The sequence below is a fragment of the Lagopus muta genome, chromosome 17 (genome assembly GCF_023343835.1).
Source record: "Lagopus muta isolate bLagMut1 chromosome 17, bLagMut1 primary, whole genome shotgun sequence".
Classification (NCBI taxonomy): domain Eukaryota; kingdom Metazoa; phylum Chordata; class Aves; order Galliformes; family Phasianidae; genus Lagopus; species Lagopus muta.
Window position 1 is genome coordinate 383,906 of NC_064449.1, and position 19,024 is coordinate 402,929.

Genomic DNA, 19,024 nt, shown 5'->3' on the forward strand with positions numbered 1-19,024 from the left:
TCGGGAGGCGGCCGGAGGAGATTCACATCCTTCTGATGAGTGATTTACACCCGCTTTTGCAGGCTGGGGCCCAATGCTCGCACCCCTTGGTCCTCACCTTGTTATCCCGGTCCGGAGGCATCGCTCTGAGCGAGGCGGGAGGGAGACCCACAGCCTGACAAAACCCCCAAACCGAGGACATGTACACCCCTAACGATAACAGAACCGAAAACCGAGCAGTCATCGGCCGTGGGATCTCCTTCCAGGGATTTACCTGCGGCCGCCTAAGGATCCCGGCGAAGCCCTACACCCCGGCACCGAGCTCCGGGGCCAGCTCTGAGCGCTGCCGCAGCCCGGCTCCTTGGCCCGGCCCTGCCCTCCTCTGCAGCGTGGGGAGAGCAGTTTGCTGCGGCCTGCCGGTGAGCCCACGTGCGTAACCGCGACTCGGGGGGGTCCGTCGGGTGAGGGTTGGTGGGGATGTGCGAGGGGACCCCGGCTGTGCCCAACCCCCAAGTGGCTGCGGGCTGCCCACGCGTGACACCCACAGCGTGCCCTGGAGCCCAATGGCATGCAGAGCAGTGTGTAGCCGGGGTACACAGGCACAATGTGTTCACGTGTACGTTTTCATGTGTATATATGCTCATACGTGTCTTAAACCAATCCACACAGGCACATAGCAAATACACAGCTGTCTGAGCTTGCATCTGCATGTGCGTTTCTACGTTCAAGCACTGGCTGTGTGTGCCTGTCCTTGCACAAACGGGTCCCTCCCTGTGACATTCACTGCGATTTTTCCCTGCATGCCCCCCCCAGCACTCAAACACACTGCAAAGAACAGCAAAGCAGGAAAGAGCCCACCGCCCTGACCATCAGGTGAGAGCTTTCCTTCCCGTGAGGCCTAAAATGACTCATTCCTGCCCAGCTCAGGAGTAGAACTACAGCTGGGATCGGGGGGAAAACGCAGAAAATTGGCAAAAAAAAAAAAAAAAAAAAAAAAGAGAGAGGGGGACGAAAGAGAAGGGGAGCTGCGGCCGGATCCTTACCTGCTGGGTGAAGGCTGCCTGCGGAGAGGTGGGGGCCTTGCTGGTGGTCCCCAGCTGGGGGTCCTGCTTGGCCTCAGCCTGCAGCTCCTTGCCCTCCGAGTCAGCCGGCGTGCTCGGGAGCCCGAAGCCTTCCTCGGTGTCCGCCATGTTACGAGCTTCCTTCGCCGAATCCCCCACTGCAGGCACACATCGAGGAGAGAGCAGAGATAAGAGGCACATAAGTCAAGGCTGACGCTCAATCAAATATATATACATTAACGATACACATGCGCTGAGCCCGGCGCTGGGCAGGGCGGGAGGGCGAAGCAGCGCTGCTCGCAACTCACTTCCAGCAGCCCGGGGAGAGGACAAGGCCCTTTAACTTTTGGAGAGGGAGAAATAAAGACTTTTATTTATTATCGCAGCCCGCAAGGGATGATAGGATTTGGGGTGGGGGATGGGGAGAGGGGAGGCGGTATTATTAAATGCATCTTTTGGACAAGGTAAACAGCCGCCTTCCCGCAGTCCGCCCGGCAGCGCGCACGGGGCACCTTGCCGCGGGACCGAACCGCTCAGCACACGCGTGGCCGCGAGGTGGGGGTGTCCCGGGGGGGGGGGGGGGGGAGGGCTGGGCCTCCCCATCCCCCGGGCCGATATCGGGCTCTCTGGGCCGGGGAGGCTGGAAGATCCCCCCGTCCTCCCCGAGTGGTAGGAGCCGCTTTCCAGCAAGCGAATGCCACCGCCACGTGAAGGCGTTTATATAACCCCAATTCCAAAGAAAATTCAACTTTGTGCACCCCTGTGAAGCGCGACCTTTCCGCCAAAGTAAAATAAAACGAGTCTTTTATCCATCCTCCAAAATCCCAAACTCAAAACGCTGTCCCGAATAGTTGCAAATCAAGTCGGATTGGACGGACGAGACGATTAAAAAACATCTAAAAAGTGCGAATCAGTCCGATATGGTGCAAAGTAACGTGCGCATGGACTGCACATGCAGTGAGCTGAGCCCTAACGGGAGGAAAACTGCACCGGCAGAGCCTGAAAAATCCGCCGCTTACATCTGATGCGAGCAACAAGAGGAGTTTTAAAGGCGGTGTTTTGGTGGAGCTTTGAGGGCTCTATCAGGACTGGTAAAAGTTCCAAACAGGAAAAAAAAAAAAAAAAAGAGAGAGAGAGAGAGATAAAAGCAGTTCAATTATCTGTAAGTATTTTTTTTTTTTTCGTTTGTTTTGAGGAGTTCGGAGTTTTAATAGCTTTTAAAAAACCTCTCTCGCGTGTTTCAAAGAAGAGGATTCGGTTTTGAAAGGCCAGCCATATGGAGACAATATTGGTCTTAAGTACACGAGAAAGGTTTGAAAAGAGCCCTCCTCCCTGCAACAATATTTAAAAGCCTTTAAAAGAAAACATAAAAAAGGCAATTCTCCTTTAAATGCGGAGGAGAATTGGGAGTGGAAAGGAGGGGGAGAAAATGCTCTTCCCTGCTAGTGGTGGGTAACGTATACATACACGTATATATAATTTAAGAGGACAAAAAGCAAAGGGACTGCGGGTCCACACCTCCGGAGCTAAAGATCATTGACAGAAAGGCCCCCGTCCCCGGGTCCCCACCCCCCCTCCCCTCTCCTGCGCTCCCTTCCCACACTGCGGGGCAGGAGAACCGCGCCCGGTGGGACTGCGCGGAAAATGCGCGGCTGGGAACCCGCGGACATCGAGTGCAGCCCCGCAGCTGCCGAGCCATAGACCATAAGGGGTTTCTCTTCCCCTCCTCCTCTTTTTTTCGAGGTGTTTGGGTTTTTATTATAATTATTATTTCCTTTTCTTCTCCCCTCTCCTTTTTGCTATAGCCTCGGAAACCCTCGCTATCAATTTCGAATCGATCTTCCTCCAGCGAGGATCTATTCCTCCCCTTGAGCCGGCAAAGTTAGGAGGCGGGTGGGGGAGAAAAGGCACGTTTATTAAAACAAAGAGGGACCCAGATATGGCAGCGCAGGGAACGAGCCCCTCTCCCCGTGTCGGCGGGTCAGGGAATAATTAAGCAGATTAAAAATAATAATAAACCGAGGGGTGACGGTGGAAAGAAAGAAAGAAAGAAAAAAAAAAAAAAAAAAAAAAAAAAGAAGAACCCAACTACTAAGAGCAATTGGCGAGCTACGGATGCTGATTTTTTTTTTCCCCTTTAAAGAGCTTCTGAGAAGAAATGGAGCTTGACAGAACCAGGCCGCGATGGCTGTATGAAAAACGCATCCCGCTTCGCTAAAGTAGCACCGAGCTGGTTCGCAATATATATATCTACATAAAGAAAAAAAAAAAAAAAAAAAGGAAACCCAGCCCACCCTCTCCTTTTGTTCCAGGCTGCTCTCGCTGCGCCCCGCGCCCCCCGACCCCCCCGGCCCCGCACACCGCCGTGGAGCCCTGCGGAGCGGCCCCCCCCGCATCCCGCGCCTCCCGAGGCCTCGCCGCTCCTCGGCACAGACAGTTTGTGTCTAACAATGACCCCGGACAGCCACTTTCGCTCTCTCTCGGTCGCACACGCGCACACGCACTACAGACACCGACGGACATACATGGCAATGGAAGAGCTGTTACCTTGCTTGTTGAATTCCATGCAATCAATGCATCTCCATATGTATATATATGTGTATATTTTCCCCCTTGGCAATGGAAATTACAATGGGATCAGGCTTCTCGTGTGCATATTTCCTTTTATTTATTTATTTGCGGATCAGCATGTGAAAACCCAGCCTGGAAGAAAAAGCTCTATCCAACGCAAGCCGCCTGCCTGCCTCTCTCTCTCTCTCTCTCTCTCTCTCTCTCTCCTGCTCTCTCCAAACACTTCCAGGTTGTCAGACGCACCAGAGAGGATCCTGAGACCAAGATAAAGCCCCCACCCCCACCCTTTTCTCAGCCTGATCTGGAAGATGCACTTTTCCCCACCCTAATCTTTCTACTCCCCCCTCAAAATAAAAAAAAAAAAGCAATCATTAAAAAAAAAAAAAAAAAAAAAAAAAAAAAAAAAAAAAAGGGAGGGGAGAGGGCTAAAGAGAGGAAAAAGCCAACAGCACCCCCTTCGAAAAGAAAATGGGGAAAAAAAGTTCCGGGCGGGATGGCAGCGACCGCTCGGGGCTGCGCGGAGTCGAGCGCGGGGTGCGGAGCGGAGCGCGGAAGGGACGTGGGCCCGTCCAGCTCCGCTCGCCAAGTGCCGGGACCCGCTGCCCAACCAGCTGGGATCCTGCTCCGGAGAGACTCCCTCACCCAACCCTCCCGCCCGCCCCCTCCCCCCCAGACCTCCTTTTCCAGCCTATTTTTCTGGCCGGCAAACAAGAACAAGGCACAAAGACAATCGCCAAACTCCCCAGCAGCCCTCCCCCTCTGCCTTACCTCCTTCCCTCCCTCCTCCATCCATCTCTCCCAACCAAAGAGAAAATTCAGCGCCTGGGAATATCCCCCTTCCCCCTCACCCCTTTAAATAAATCGCTGGCTCCGCTAACCTCACACCACCCCCGCCCCCCCCAGCCCCCCCCGCCCTCAGAGGCTGCCCAGAGGTGTGGATGCGAACCCATCTCTATCTTTGCTTACATAGGCCTTAAAAAATAATAATAATACAAATCTATGGGAAGGGGGAGAAGGGGAGGGAGGGGGGGGAGACCCCTTCAAGTGGACCCTCCGTATAAGCAGGGAAAAAGGATGGAACACGGCGGAGAGGGACTGAACCCACCAAGGTGGACCCTGCAGTGCATGTCGTCCCCTCGAGCCCCTCTCTCCATCCTCTCCCCCACCCCTCGCCTCGCTGCCCGGCCAGGGCACGCAGCCCCGCAGCCTCCGCTCTGCTCAAATAATCAAACCGTCAGCGAGGAGCGGGGACGTGGCTTTATCTGCGTCTTCCTCCTCTCTCTTCTCGCTCTCTTTTTAATGTATTATTTTGAGGGTAAAGTTGAATAGGTCAGCGCAGGGTAAACAGCCTTCCTGTGGCATTCTGCAGCCTGAAGAGAACCAGATTGGCGAGTCGGATTTTTGATAAGACTCGGAATAAATGGCATGTTTTAGATCTGCTCTGCCCACCTTCCTTCTCCTTCCACCCCCTCCCCTTTGCTCTAGACTCCCCCCCCCCCCCCCAGCTCTCCCCAAACCTCAACCCTTTTCTGCCTCTCGGCCGTTCCTTTTGCATTTCGCGGAAGTTTCAGCAGAGACACAGCGCTGCTCAGCTCCGCTGGGCTCGGGGACGCCGCAGCGTCTGCGAGTTGCAGGAGAAAGCAGCGGGCGAAAAGTCCGGGGGGTGAGCGGCCGGGGGGGCGTGTGTGGGTGTAGCTTGGCATCTCCCAAGGCCCCCCCCGGTGCGCTCTACCGAGGAGAAACAGCGAACGGTAAACTGTTGCAAATCAGAATAATAAAATAACTGCACTTGTAGCCGCGGAGAATTAGCCAGCGAGCGCTACTTAAACAAACAGAACAAAGCTTGTCCCGTCTTACATTATTTTTAGAGGGGAGAGAGCCGAGGAACCCTTCCAAACACAAACAAACGAGCGAACAAATCGCGCCGTGCTTCCGCGCGGTGCCGCGGCCGCTCCGGCCTCGGCCTTGGAGAGAGCGGGCACGGCCCCGGCTGCCCTCCCACCGCCACGGAGAGGGGAATACAAGCAGCAGAGCCCGGCCGGGCTGCGGGAAAGCCGGGTCGAAGCGGGGGGACGCGACTGTTGGGAACGCGCCCCTGCTGAAAGCAAGCCAGAGGAGAATTATTATTATTAATAATTATTATTGTTTCATTAAAATATATCCAAGCAACGAGGTAAAAGCTTGCCTGCATCGAGGAAAAAGGCTGCCCGCAGCTCGTAGTGAGGAAGAACGCGACCCTCCCCTCCCCTCGCCAAAAAGAAGGCAAAAGTGGAAATCTCGAAGTTTGCGGAATCGCCCTCGAGCGCGGCTGCCGCCCGGGCAGCGCTACTGGCTCGGGTCGCGCACTCACCTCCGCAGCGCCAAAGAGGCTCGCAAACACCTCGAAGACAAGTTGAAAACGATGCAAATAAATCGAATTTATTTCCGTCCGCAGGTTGGGGGGTGAAGAAGAAGGAAAAAAAAAAAAAAAAAAAAAAAAAAAAAAAAAGCTGGGAAAAGGAGCGCGAGCCCAGGCTCCCTAGGACTGTAATGTCAAGACGAGGGAGCCTTCCAGCTAGAAGCCGATTTGTGGTCTCAGACAAATTAAATATTACTGTTTATTACCAGCCATACTCCAATAAAATAAAGAGAGTTCAAGGCGATAGCTGCTATCTCACGAGCTTTGCTCCTATAGGACACGGAGACGTCACCAACCACGCAACTGGCCTATTCTGTCATGGTTGACTGCAGCAGTAATGGAAGGTTAATTTGTATTATTCTCCTCTTTTAAAGCCCTATCAGTGAGATTCCTGTGGGTTTTTTTCGTTTTTTTTTTCCTTTCCTTTTTTCTTTTTTTTCTTTTCTTCTTCTTTTTTTTTTTTTTTTTTTTTTTTTTTTTTTTTTTTTTTTTTTTTTGCCTCCAAAGAAACCATTCGGCTCTATGCAAAATACACCGAGGCTGCGCGCACCCTCTGCACGTGTACGTATAGACACGAATCCATCACACAACGCAAGCACACGTACATACGTGGGAGTGAGGGAGTGTGTGTCCTGCACGAGTGTGCATCACCAAAGAGAGCACGGAGTCGCTGGAAACTCCGGGAAAATCCGCTCTTGGAGTGGAAAAGAGGGAAACGAGTAGAAAAGCTCCCGCCTCACCAGGAGCAGCTCGCTTAATCCAGCGGTACTGACACTACTTAGCTTAATTTTTTAGGAAATCAATTAATAATAATAATAATAATAACAACAACAGTGTTGGAAAGAAAGTTGTCAAATGAATGCTCAGGCGCCTCTGGAAGCAACAACAGTCTGGGCTATATATAGTAAATGATAACCTGGTTATTTGCACAGATTCAAGTGTGCTTCGGGAACCAATTGTTTGCTCTGATTAAGGGGGAAAAAAAAAAAAAAAGAAAAAGAAAAAAAAAAGTAGGAAATCGAAGCCATTATTTGCCAGACGAGATTGACAAGTTATAAATAAATAAATAAATAAATAAATAAATAAATAAATAAGATAAAAGAAAGAAAGAAAAGCCGCAAATCCCCAAATGCCTCCGAGTGCAGTCAGTGGCTGCAGAGGAGCCGCCGCTCCCAGCGCCCTCTTCCCCTCTCCCATCGCTCCCTCAACCTGCGCGGGTTTTGCGGCAGTTTTCGCCAAAGATGCTCAACCGTTGTTTCCTCCAACAGAAAGAGAGAGGAGGAGGAAGAAGAGGAGGAGGAGAAATAGGGAGAGAAAGAAAGAGCATCACCTAAGGAAGAGAGAGAAGTTGCTGCAGGACTGGGTAAGTGTTCCCAGCAGGGCCTCAGGCGGCTCCGGCCGAGGGGCTGCGGGCAGCTTTCCCCCCTGGCACAGGCCCGGCTGGGTGTCCCTTGCTGCCTGCCTTCCACCATTCCCCCCATGCCACTCCCTGCCCCATTCCCAGCCCTGCAGACAGCCAGGCCTCGGCGCAAGACAGCAGCGACGATGGCAAACGGGGGGCGGAGAGGAGAAGCCCCATGTCACTCTGCAAAACCAAAGCCAAAAACAAACAAACAAAAAACACACACACCAAAAAAAAAAAACCCCAAACCCCGAACCCCATCGGGATGCTGCTAGGGGGCGGCTCCCCAATAGCTCCCCGATAGCCCAAGGAGGACCGCGCACTTCGCAACGCTTTCTTTGCTCTGCTTTGGGGCAGCCGAACGCACCCCGCATGGGGAAATCCACACACGTGCGTGTGGGTGGGTGCGCGCAGATGCAGCGCGCGTGCACGCGATGCCTTGTGCAAACGGTGTGAGTGCCCTGCGCGTGGAGCGCGCCTCAGCGCGGAATTGCAGAGGTGGGTGAATGTTGGCGTGTCTTTCTGCGTGTACAGAGCGCGCATCACAAACACGCGCACTTCGTGAGCGTGCAAATAGCGAGACGGTCGTGCACACTCGCACAGCAGCACACGGGCCCCATCCGTTACACACACCCGTGGCTACTTACGTCCTCCTCCATACTTTACGCCCACATTTTGGGTGCGCGCAGGCATAAATCCGCCCTCACCTTCAGCACGGCGTTAGAGCCCGATCTCTCCCCCGGGTGCGTGCAAACCCGTGCACACCTAAAGGCACGGCCGCGTACAAACGTACTCCATAGGCTCCCGCACCGCATCCTGCGGCGCCCGCCCCGCGGCCACTTACCTGCGTGCGCGGGGGGGTGCGCGACTGCGGCTCCTCGCTGCGATGCGGACAGCAGGGTCGGCCCCAGCTTTCCTGCCCGGAGGAACCCCCGCGCCGTAGGGTCGCATGGCCGCAGCCCCCCGCCCGCTCGCTGCCCTGGAGCTTTCTCCTTGCGGGTTTTACCCAGGAGAGGTGGAGGGAGGGGGGTGGCCGGGGTGCCGGCTTGCAGTGGGGTCGAAATGTCAGCAATAAGAAATAGTGTCGAGCGTGAACTCGCTCCCCCCACCCCTGAACACACCCTTTAAAACACCGCTTCTGGGGTCGGCGGTAGCACAGCGATCGGTCCCCGCGTTCGGCCGCTGCTGCTCGGGAGAGACCGCGCCCGGGGCCGGCAGCGCTGTGCTCGCCGCCCGGAGCCCATAGAAAGCGAGCACTGCTTTTTTTTTTTTTTTTTTTTTTTTTTTTTTTTTTTTTCCTTCTCTTCCCATAGATTTAACTCCCCTGCAGCAAGAATATTCTTTTTTTTTTTTTTTTTTTTTTTTCCTTGAATTTTTAGGCATTTTACTTCCACTCTCTCCGATTAATTTTTCCCTATTTTTTTTTTAATATACGTATATAACTTTTTTTTTTTTCTTTTTCTTTTTTCTTTCTTTGTTTTTCTTTTTTGCCTCACACGCTCTTTGGAGAAATACGCACCAAGTATATGAAATAATCATCCTCTCTGGAAATACTTTCATCCATTCACTATTATTTTTTTTCCCCCCTTAAAGAGTCGGGGTAGTGACGCCCTGTATCGACCAGTGGGTTTATCGGAAAGATATTTGTCTCAAAGTAACGCCAATACGGTTCTCTTCGTGTCAGTATTTCCATCGCTAAAACCCCGCATTTAGTACAGTTCTACCCCTCCTGAGTAGATATCCGGGTCGAGCTTTTTGTTTTACATTTCTCAGCTGCAGGTGAACAGCATTTTTCTTTAAAAGTTTGCGGTTTCGGTCCTATTTCCCACCCTTCTCGTTACTTCAAAAAAAAAAAAAAAAAAAAAAAAAGTTTGCAATTAAAAAACACCCCGCATCCCCCCACCCCACACACACAGCCCATTCATTTCCCAGGCGAACTGCGGACTTAAAAGCAGTGACGGGAAGGAAACGCAGCGGGCAGAGGCAGAGCTGCGAAGCCCCCTCCTCAGCTTTTCCTCTGGGCACAGCGCTGCCCAGGTGAGGGGCCATTGGGTTTCCTTTCCATTCTCCCTTCTCACAGAGTACCCCACGATTTCCTCCGTGCCCCCAGTCGATGGCTCCTGATGGAGCGCCCCGTTACAGATGCCGGAATAGAGCCGCTAATCTGGTATTGCCAAACAGGGTGTCAATCAGGACTTTATCTCGGGCCGAAGGAGAAAATAAAAGAAGATAAGGCCTCGCTCTCGCCCTGGGAAGAAAGCTAAGGGGGCAAGAGGGGGAAAGTCTTCAGCGCCCCGTGCCTTTCCCGGACAGTGATCTTGCAGCGACCTTGAGCTGCGGTCGGGGTGGGCAAAGGGGCCCGAGGAGCGTGGTTGCTCCCATCCTTTGCCCGAGGGACACCTGCGATTTTCATTTGTCCCCTCCTTTGCCCCGAGGCGGCCCCACCACCGCCCGCAGGAGCCGACCCCCAGCGCCGCGCAGCCCCCTGCCCTGCTTCCTCTCTCCCTGACTTCCTTCCTATTTTTTTCTCTTTCTCATTTTCCCCCTTTCCAATCCCTCTCTTCGTCTTCCTTCCTTTTCTCGTTTTTCCTTTCTTTTTTTGTCTTTTTTCCCCCCTCTCCCACTTTCCACTTCTTTCTCCGGCCCCCGTCCCTGCCCTGCAAAGCAAAAACGCAGACAAGCCTGGTAGAGCTGTCACGAACGCATCCTTCACCTTAACAGAACCTCACGAATTTCGGGACTCTCTCCCAGCCCCATTTTAATCCCCTTTCCCAGCCCCATTCCCAGCCCCGCGGCGCGGACTGCGGCCGTAACCCGGCTCCGTGTGGCTGCCCCGGGCATCCTAGAAATACGCTCTGTTCTGACGGTGAAAATGCACATTATACGTGTCACCTAAACTGCTCCTGAAAAGTTTGGTTTGTTTCCTTTAGCTCACGGTAAGCGCAAAAAAAAATAGAGATATCTACAGGATGGAAGGGGCATTCCCGTTCACCAAAAAAGAGCACTCCCTCCCGGTCTGTGCCCTTGTCCTTTGTGCAAAGGTTGGACGAGACCAACGTTGTAAACGTGTGTATCTGTACGTCTGTGTGCGCGGAGGGGAGTTGGGGTTGGGACGGGCAGAACCAGGGGCTGCAGGCGGTGAGGCCGGGCCGCGCTCTGCTGCCGGGGAGAGGAGATGCTCGGAGCTTTCCCGAGAACTTTCATCCCTTCAGAGGTGAAGATCCGGGTGCAAAGAGCCGCTCTGGTTGGCACAGGGCTTGGTGAAGCTGGTGTCTCGCAAGGACACGTGCACGCGCACCTCTACATCGCTGTAAGAATTACAGCCGTTCCACGTGTAGCGAAACGGATGCGTGCTTGTCTCGTTCGGTCTGAACGGAGCCGTAGTTGTCTGCACAGAAAAACGCGCTTTGAGAGAACACTCGGAGCTCATTCCGTGCCCGTCTGTTTTCTCTGGGAGGCGAACACGAGCTTTTACCTGCTGGGCTGCGCGGCCGCGGGCTGAGGGAGCGGATCTCCTGCCTTCGGGAGCACATTTTAGGCACCACGCGATTGGAAACCATTCGTTTCCACAGAATATTTTATTTAAGGGAAAATAATCTGCTCCGACTTCAGTGCCAAAGCCTCCGAGCAGAGAGCCGGGCATTACCTGCGGGTTCGGGCTCCGGATCCCCCCCACCCGCACCCGGGGCCACAGCAGCGCCGCTCGAGACAATGCCTATTTTCTGTCATTAATAACTCGTTTCTTTAAGGAAAAAAAAAAAAAAAAATCTCGTTTGGATCCAAGATTGTTTTTTATGATTCAGTTGGACAAGACGGAACACATGTTAGTTTAAGCAGGTTCATGAAATAGCTGTAAATCAAATAAAGTTTACGAGTTTAGCAGGAAATACTGAATAGATGAAAAAAAAAAAAAAAAAAAAAAAACCCTCCGCCGAGGCAGAGAACAGCAGGCTGAAAGAGCTGGTGGAGTTTGTCCTGCTCTGTGTTTCTCTCTGTTCTCTTGTGCATCTTGCCGATTAAAGGCCTCGAGACCCCGTGTTGGCGCCAAGTGGCATGTTATTAATCAGTTATCCGTAGGTTCAGTCCACATAAGAGAGAAATTTAATCACCAGAAACCAGACCCGACATAAAAGAGAAATCTAAAATCAATTCCCGCCCGCCCGCCCCCCCACCTCCGAAGCGATCACAACGAGCAGAAGCAATCAAGATCTCGCTCCTTCTCCCTTAATTGCACCGCGCGAAATGCGAACTTCTTTCGGCTTTACCCCGAAGTGCATTAAGGAAAGAAAGAACAAAAAGGAAAAAAAAAAAAAAAAAAAAAAAAAAAAAAGAATAATAAAAGGGAAAATAAAACAATCCAACAGGGAAAAAAAAAAAAATAAAAAGAGGGGAAAGAAGAAGAAGAGGGAAAAAAAAAGATTAAAAATAAAAATAAAAACACCCAAAGAAACAAGGACCCGCAACCACGAGCGTGTCCTTGATCTCACTGTAAAAACGTGATGGGGGAGAAACAGCCCAGGCGGAGCCTTTCATAATGAATATATATATATATACATATATATATTCCAACGAATCGCGCAGTTAAAATGATTTTTGAAGGCTCCCAGAGAGCGAACCCCCACCCCAGATGCCTGCAGGGGTTCCAGCCCCGGCCCGGCTCTGCTGCCCTCAGCGGCGGAGGTGTCCCGTTGTTCCCCCTCGCCCCCACCCCGAGGGATCCCAGAATGAGAAGAACCCCGCAAGGTTCTGCGGGCTGACAGCAGTGCTACTGGGAAACGAGCGCCCCAAAACTCTGACCCTCCAAATCCCGAAGCTGAGCGCTTCCTTTGGGCATTTCCTCTCGGCAGCAGCACCATAGTTCTTTCCTCTAAGGCATTTTGGGTGGAACTCCCCGGTTTTTGGCTAGGCCAAGTGCTTAGATGAGGAATCTCTCGATCCTCCTTGCTGTCTCGGTAGCGGGACAGGAGGGGATGGTGACCTCCTTCGGGAGGTGAAAGCAGGGGAGAAGGACCCGAAATTTCAAACACGGGGACAACATCCCGTTATCTCACTCAGAAGACCCCAAACACTTCCCTGCTTGTACCGCTGGGACCGGCCCCACACTGCTCCCCCAGCAACCGGGCACGGAACCGCAGATCCCACGCGTGTTTTGCGTGGATAGCGCTATCCTCCCGCCGAAGCAGGGCTGGATGAACCCCCCCAGCTCCGGGGTACGGTTCGGGGTAGGGATGCTGCGTCTGTCACCGCTCCCACTGCATCCCTCCTCACCTGCACGGGGAGCCGGCGGCCGGAGAAGGGCACCCGGGGGAGGCTGAGGGGGGAGACGGGCGCTCCGGGGATATATTTGGAAAAGAATTTCCCAGCCTTTCCAGCAAATCTGTGCGAAAGGTACCGGCCCGACCAGAGAGGCTGCCCTGAGGGCTGCCCTTCCCCGTGCCCCACACTGCCCGCACTGCCTCACCTCGCTGCCAGCTTCCGTGTCCCGCACCAGCGGGGAAGGCATTTATTCCTCGAAAGGGGACAGGAAGACACACACACGCACACACACATACGTATATGTACATATTTTGTTCCAAGTTATGCGTACCCACGTGCAAAGAGAAGCGCTTCACCCCAGTCTGCCTCCAAGCCCCACTGGCTAAGGTTAAAGCAAACAGCCCCACTCGTGACCGCGGGGTTCTTCGTGGAGGGGTTCCCACCTTGCCCGTGCCAGCCAAATCTGCTTATTCTGCCTTTAAAAGGAATTTAAAAAGCAACAAGGGCTGTTGTGTGGTCTCGACTTCGGATGGTCAAAGGGTGAGGGAGAGCCTCCCACAACCCGAGGCCCCACCTGAGCAAGCCCGCTTAGGATGGCTGGGTGAAACCCGTCGTTTTCCCTGCGTTTTCCCCAATATTTTGCCTCCACCGACTTTCTCCTCCAAAAAACCTAGAAAGCATCAATTTGGCTTTACTTGCCTGACCTTTTTTTCCCCCCTTCACGCTGTATCTGATCGTTTTCTTACAGCCCAAATAGACTGGAAACCACAGAGAAAGTAATCAAAGTGCAGCATGTTTTCCCACAGTAGGAATGCATGTTAGCACTCTCTCCACGTCTTGATCCTCTGTTTGCGTGCGGGTATTCAGACGGAGATGCGTTCGGGGCAGATCTCGCACAGATGCAGAACGCGTTCGTGTCATCCGTGCCCCGATCCTGCGAGAGCCCGAACAGACGGGGGGAGGGTGGGGGTGATTCCGTGTCCTCGGGGTGCAGAGTCTGAATTTTTGTAGGAAACACAGAAAAAAATGGGCGACAGTGGACTCCCGGCCAACGCTGTATCGCTGTATTCGTGCGCGTCCCCACTCGCGCACCGCCTCCACCCGTGCCCGTGGGTGCCACGGCACCACGCAGCCCTGCCCTAAGAGTTCATCCCGTGCCGAGGACAGGGATGGGAAACAGGGGAAGGGGATGGGAAAGTATTTGTTCTCCTCGGCAGAGACCCGTGGCCCCGATCCACGGGCGCGGGTCCCGCTCCGTGGGGAGGAGGAGGAGAAGGAGAAGGAGGAAAGAAGTCTCCTTCTGGAGCAGAAAACAGTTTTCCAACCCCCACTCGCCGCCGAGCCCGGCCGTAACCCCTCCTCTCCCCTCCTCCCGCAGCTGCGCGGCGTAGGTAGCTGCAGATAAGTGAAAGTGGTATTTTTATAGGCTGATAAAAGAGACTTATCTCGGCTTTCCCGAATCTGACAAAGATTCCCTAATTGGTCATTTGCCCACTGAGGCTTTCCCAGCCCGGAGCGCGGCTATTTTCAGCCGTCCGAGGGGTGTCGGCCCCGCTCCCATCCCCGCTCGGAGGAGTTTCCCGGCCCGCTGCCTCTCGCACCGTCACCCCTCAGCCCCAGGCCGCTCCGTGCTGTGGTGGGGGGAGCGCATCAGCTGCTCGCTGGGTCCTTCCCGACAACCAACGCTTTCAAGTAGAGCTGAGGCTCTCTCTTGTGTGTGGACAGAGGGTAAGGATGCACGTTTTTGCGCGACCCCATCCCCTCTGACTTATCGGGTGCGGTGATGAAATAGAGATTCAAGTTGAAAATTAAACGGACACTTCAAATACAAAATTAAATAGACCATTTAATAGAAGTTTGTTTTCTGTTTGTGCATCCCGGGGCACCCCTGGACCCCCACAGGGCTCAACAGCTGCTACCCAGCCCAGAGCAGCATCACCAGCCTTGGTTCACTGCTCGCAGCTCCACTTTCTTCCTCTCATGTTACAAAAACAAAAACACACACACAAAAAAACCACCAAAACAAAACAAACAGGAAAACAAAACAAAACAAAACAAAAAAACAAAAAAACAAACAACAACAACAAAAAACAACCCCAAAACAAAATAGTAACCCCAGAGCACAGAGGAAATGCACTCATTCCTACCTACCCAGACCTGGCGGGCAGCTCACATCACAAGCCTTGAAGTGAGCTGGGAAGTCACCCACTAAACTTATTTCTCATTTTCCTTTTCTTTCCTGTGGAAGGGGGCAGGGAACTGAGGGATTAACGGCCCATCTGACCTACCAGTGCCGTATGCGCATGAATCAAGCACAATCAAAGGGCCCAGTGTCAGCATTAGCTTGACCCCTCCGACTGGCGTGGGGCTCAGTGCGTGAGGAGGCCTGTTCTGGCCAGAGCAGCAGAACCCTTCCCTCTGGTTATTAATGCCCCCGAGGGCCCTGCGCAGCCTGCGGGTTGGGGTTACAGACACTCTTGGTTCAGGGATGCTGGAAGCACAGGGGGCTGCCTGGCCAGCCTCACTCCAGCAGCACCAGTAGGATGCTCCCACTCCTTGGAGTCCGAGCATTGATTCAAACTGTCTGCTCAGAATCACAGGAAGAAGGAAGGAGAGTGTTTTATTTGTTCTTATTTTATATATACATCTTTTTCCCTCGAGAAAGTGCAGAACATTCTGTCCTTGTGCTTTTTGTCGTTTTGTCATTCCGTGACTTTGTAGGCATGATTTCACTGAGGTGATATGAAGGTAGAAGCTCAGGTTCCCCTTGGATGCTCTATGGCTGGGAGCCAGCCCAAAGCCCAAGGGAACAGGCGGAGGCCCGGCCATGCCGCACATTGAGCGGGCACACACAGCGTGCTCCAGGTCCATCCCTGCTGCTCATTCTGCCTTTGTGGATCTTCCCAAAAGGTCCTTTAACCAAGTCTCCATCAGCAGAGCTCTTTGTATGAGCTGAGTCAGGTTCGAGAACTTCAGAAGATACCCCACCATCCCTCTTTCCATCAAACATTCCCCACACTGTGAATTAGCATGTGAATTAGCAAGCAACCATGGGGAGCAAAGCCATCACTCTGCAGGAGATGGCTCTGAGGGGATGTGCACAGTCCTGTCAAAGTTTCAGGTTCGCCCTCCATTTAAATGTCACATTTAATGGAAATAGTGCACCCTTGTCTCCTCTCCTAGTCCAACCTGGGCTATTTTTATTTCTTTCACACACATTTTTACTTAACGCTGACTTTTGCTTTTAACCTGTTCCTTCCAAATGCATACATATAAAAAATTCTCCTATTAAAGAAATTGATGTCAACACTCTCTCAGCAACATTTGGCTCTTCAGCTGTAATGGGTTCACTGTCATTAAATCTTGTCATTTTTATTTTTGCCAACCAGTTGGGTGAGAGAGAAGCCAGTGGGAGCAGGGATGGATGATGTGGGCTGGGAGGGCTGGCACGCTGTTGTCCTTGTCCTTGTCCCAGCTCTAAGCTGTGCTGCTCCTGGCTCTCAGCAGTCTCTCTGCCACTAGGTTTTGGAGGAGCATCAGATGCTGCATCACAAACTGCAGACAGCACTGCCCATGAGCCATCATTCTGGGGACAAAGCCAAAGCAGAGAGGAGGACACCAGGCAGAGCAGGAAGGACACTCACCAATGGCAAGCACTGCAGCTGCAGGTTGCACCCTCACCCTATGGAAGTCCCCAGCTGGGACCACAACTTCTTGCTACATGGCTGTACCAGGGAGTGTCCTGCAGCACTGGAAATATTCATCTCCCATGGATATCACTGATGTCATGATGCAATCATGGGATGGGATCAACAGTTAGATGTCCACTTCCGTGTCAGTTGAGTGGAGATTCCTACGTCCCCGCTGGCTTCCCTTAGCCCTGAGATGTGGCTCACCTTGTTAGGTTGCTCCTGAGCTGGTCTGGAGGTGACTGCACACTTTCTAATGCATAGGTGTTGTTATTACAGAACCAGCACACGCCCCATGCTCTCAGGCGGTCCCCTGGTGAGCTCTGGGCAAAGGCTGGGTGCATCAATCCTGATCCCCACACCTGCTAAAGGACACTGTGCCTAAATAGTTGCCCAGGAGCTTGGAAACTCCAAAATCGAACAAGTTTGGAGAGATTTTTTGAAGAATTGTGGGACCATTTGTAAAATGGTATGATCTAAAAGATCGAGAGAGCATATATCCATCCCTTCCTAGCTTCGCTCTTGACTCTCTCCAGACCACGTAGCTGGCTTCATTAGTAGTGCTGGAGACTCAGCAGCATGTCATTTGGGTAAAATGTTCTAGGAACTGCTCAAAAATCCATCAGCTTCTGATTAAACTGCAGCCTAGCTAGCTCTCCCTGCAATTACTGCCAGAAAGTCATATCAAAGAGAAGGAAAAGAAAGAAACTGGGTTGGGACTGCAGGAAACAGAAGCAGATTTGCCCTGAGAACAAGTCCTTCAGTATCCGCAAGTTGGGTTTAAGTGGCACTTAGCACTTTTACAAGCCCTGGGCATCACAGAGCATTTCAGCGATGGCAGAGAGCAGCTGCATTATTCAAAATCAGCCACAGCAGTTGTACCAACTCTGAGCAGGGTTCCTCAGGCCAGGACCTCAAGTAAACCCTCCAAAAAGCTTTGTCTTCCTTTCAAAAGGAAGGAAGAGACTGAGACTGATTATAAGCCATAAATCCAATGTATCATAGCTGTCCAGGGACCCTGGCAAGGAAACAAAGCAGCTCGAGATGCCGGATAGCTGAGGTACCTGCAGAGGGACCTCTAGCCAGGTCACAGTGGCAGGCACCTTACTCATAGCAGTGCAAAACAAAATGAAATAAAATAACCTTTCGATTTCTACTTCTATGGGAAGTCCCTAGCACACATTTGGCGCAGTTTATGGGATGATGATGACAATGTGTTTCTCCTAAATAAAATCCATTTTTAAAGACTACATGTGCAATTACTTTGAGTTTTGGCCTGTATTCAGGAAAGAATTTCCCCTCGGGTCAGATTTGGCAGGGACTGGTGAGGTTTTCTTGCTTTCCTCCATAGGGTGGGCTATGGTCCACTTCCTAAGATCATCTGGACATTTTCACCTAACAATTTCCCTGCTACTGCTGGGAGCTGGGACACTGGCAGTGCCCTTGATCTCTCCTGCATGTTAGAGTTTTTGTGGCTTTTGGTCTTTTGTACTAACGGTCTTAAATTTGTTATAGGGTGTTGGGAAGTGTTTTATGGCCTGTAGTGCACGCAGTGGATGTTCTGGGGACCCCTCTGGATTAAGCAGCTATTGCATGGTCACCTGTAATTGCAAGTGCCTTTGCTCACTGAGGCAGGTGGTCCCTCCCTGCGCTGTCACTCCTCCCTCACCTTCCAGTAGCAGGGCTCTGACATCCAACTGCAGGGCAGTCTCACACAGAGCAGTCACATGTGACATCCCTCCTTTCTTTTATTTGAAGAGGGTGCTTATAAACCAAGGTGATGGGGGGGGGGCATTAGGATAATAAACAAGGTGGAAGCCCTGGGACTGGGAAATTACAAAAGCTGGGCTCTGCTCCTGCCTTGCTACTGGCTGAGGGCAAGGCCTTCCCTCCTGCACACCTCACTGGATACACATTCAGACCGTTGCTTAACCCTCTCAAATCAGAGAGACTAGAATGGGTGTAAAGACACTTCCTGTAATGGTAGAGTTGAATACCCTACATACCCTACATATGTACCCACATAGAGCACATAGAACCTACACTAACAGCCTGAACTGTCCAGTTGTTTAGAACTGTCAGCTCTGGCTAATGCACACAGTGAGCATATTGCCATGGTTCTGAGCTTGGGCAGGTCTTCAGAGCTCCCACAGAACAGGCAACAAGGGCACATCCATCCTTGCTAAGTACAACACTTTTGAAACCAAGCATTCCTCCATGCTTCCTGCTGTGCAACACATATTTGGGGACATGGTTCATTCTTGGTTATATCATTAAGGTATTCATGCAGCAGAATCCTAGGCATACAGTAGAACGGGCGCTACTGTTGCACCGGTCTTTTCCAAGAGCTGAAGGTGACAGACAGATTTCCTGCATGGCAAACTGGTGTTCAGTGACTAAATTTAAGCAGGTAAAAATCCCGTTCCATAAAGTATATGAAAAGAGAATATTTTTATGTATGAAGTTTCATGTTGAAGCTCACACCTGCCTGATCTGGGTGTTTCTGCTACTCACTGATAGCACATCATTCTCCTAAGACCTCTACTCCTACAGAGTGCCCAGACGGCTTCGGGACTGCCTTCAGCAACACCAAATACCTGATGGGCAGAATGGCTGAGACTCCTTTGGGATCCAGGGGGTGTGTGCACTCAAGCCCTTGGCCATGTTC

At 52.1% G+C, this 19,024-nt stretch overlaps 1 protein-coding gene across 9 annotated transcripts in view; it reads right to left on the reverse strand.

Annotated features, from left to right (window-relative positions):
- The window catches only part of TBX5 (T-box transcription factor 5), a 62,517-nt gene that overhangs the window by 32,309 nt on the left and 11,184 nt on the right, over positions 1-19,024 (reverse strand). Inside the window, exons 1-4 of one of the 9 annotated variants that reach the window (XM_048964251.1) lie at positions 5,962-6,302; positions 4,844-4,981; positions 3,588-3,652; positions 1,023-1,198 (exon numbers count right to left, since the gene is read on the reverse strand). In XM_048964251.1, coding sequence (XP_048820208.1) covers positions 1,023-1,198; positions 3,588-3,606 — 195 coding nt within the window. In that variant the 5' untranslated portion in view covers positions 3,607-3,652; positions 4,844-4,981; positions 5,962-6,302. Of the gene's footprint in view, positions 1-1,022; positions 1,546-3,587; positions 3,898-4,843; positions 5,061-5,128; positions 5,232-5,961; positions 6,303-8,255; positions 8,588-19,024 lie in introns of those variants that run through there. The other 8 variants (XM_048964250.1, XM_048964254.1, XM_048964253.1 and 5 more) reach the window with 8 other exon arrangements.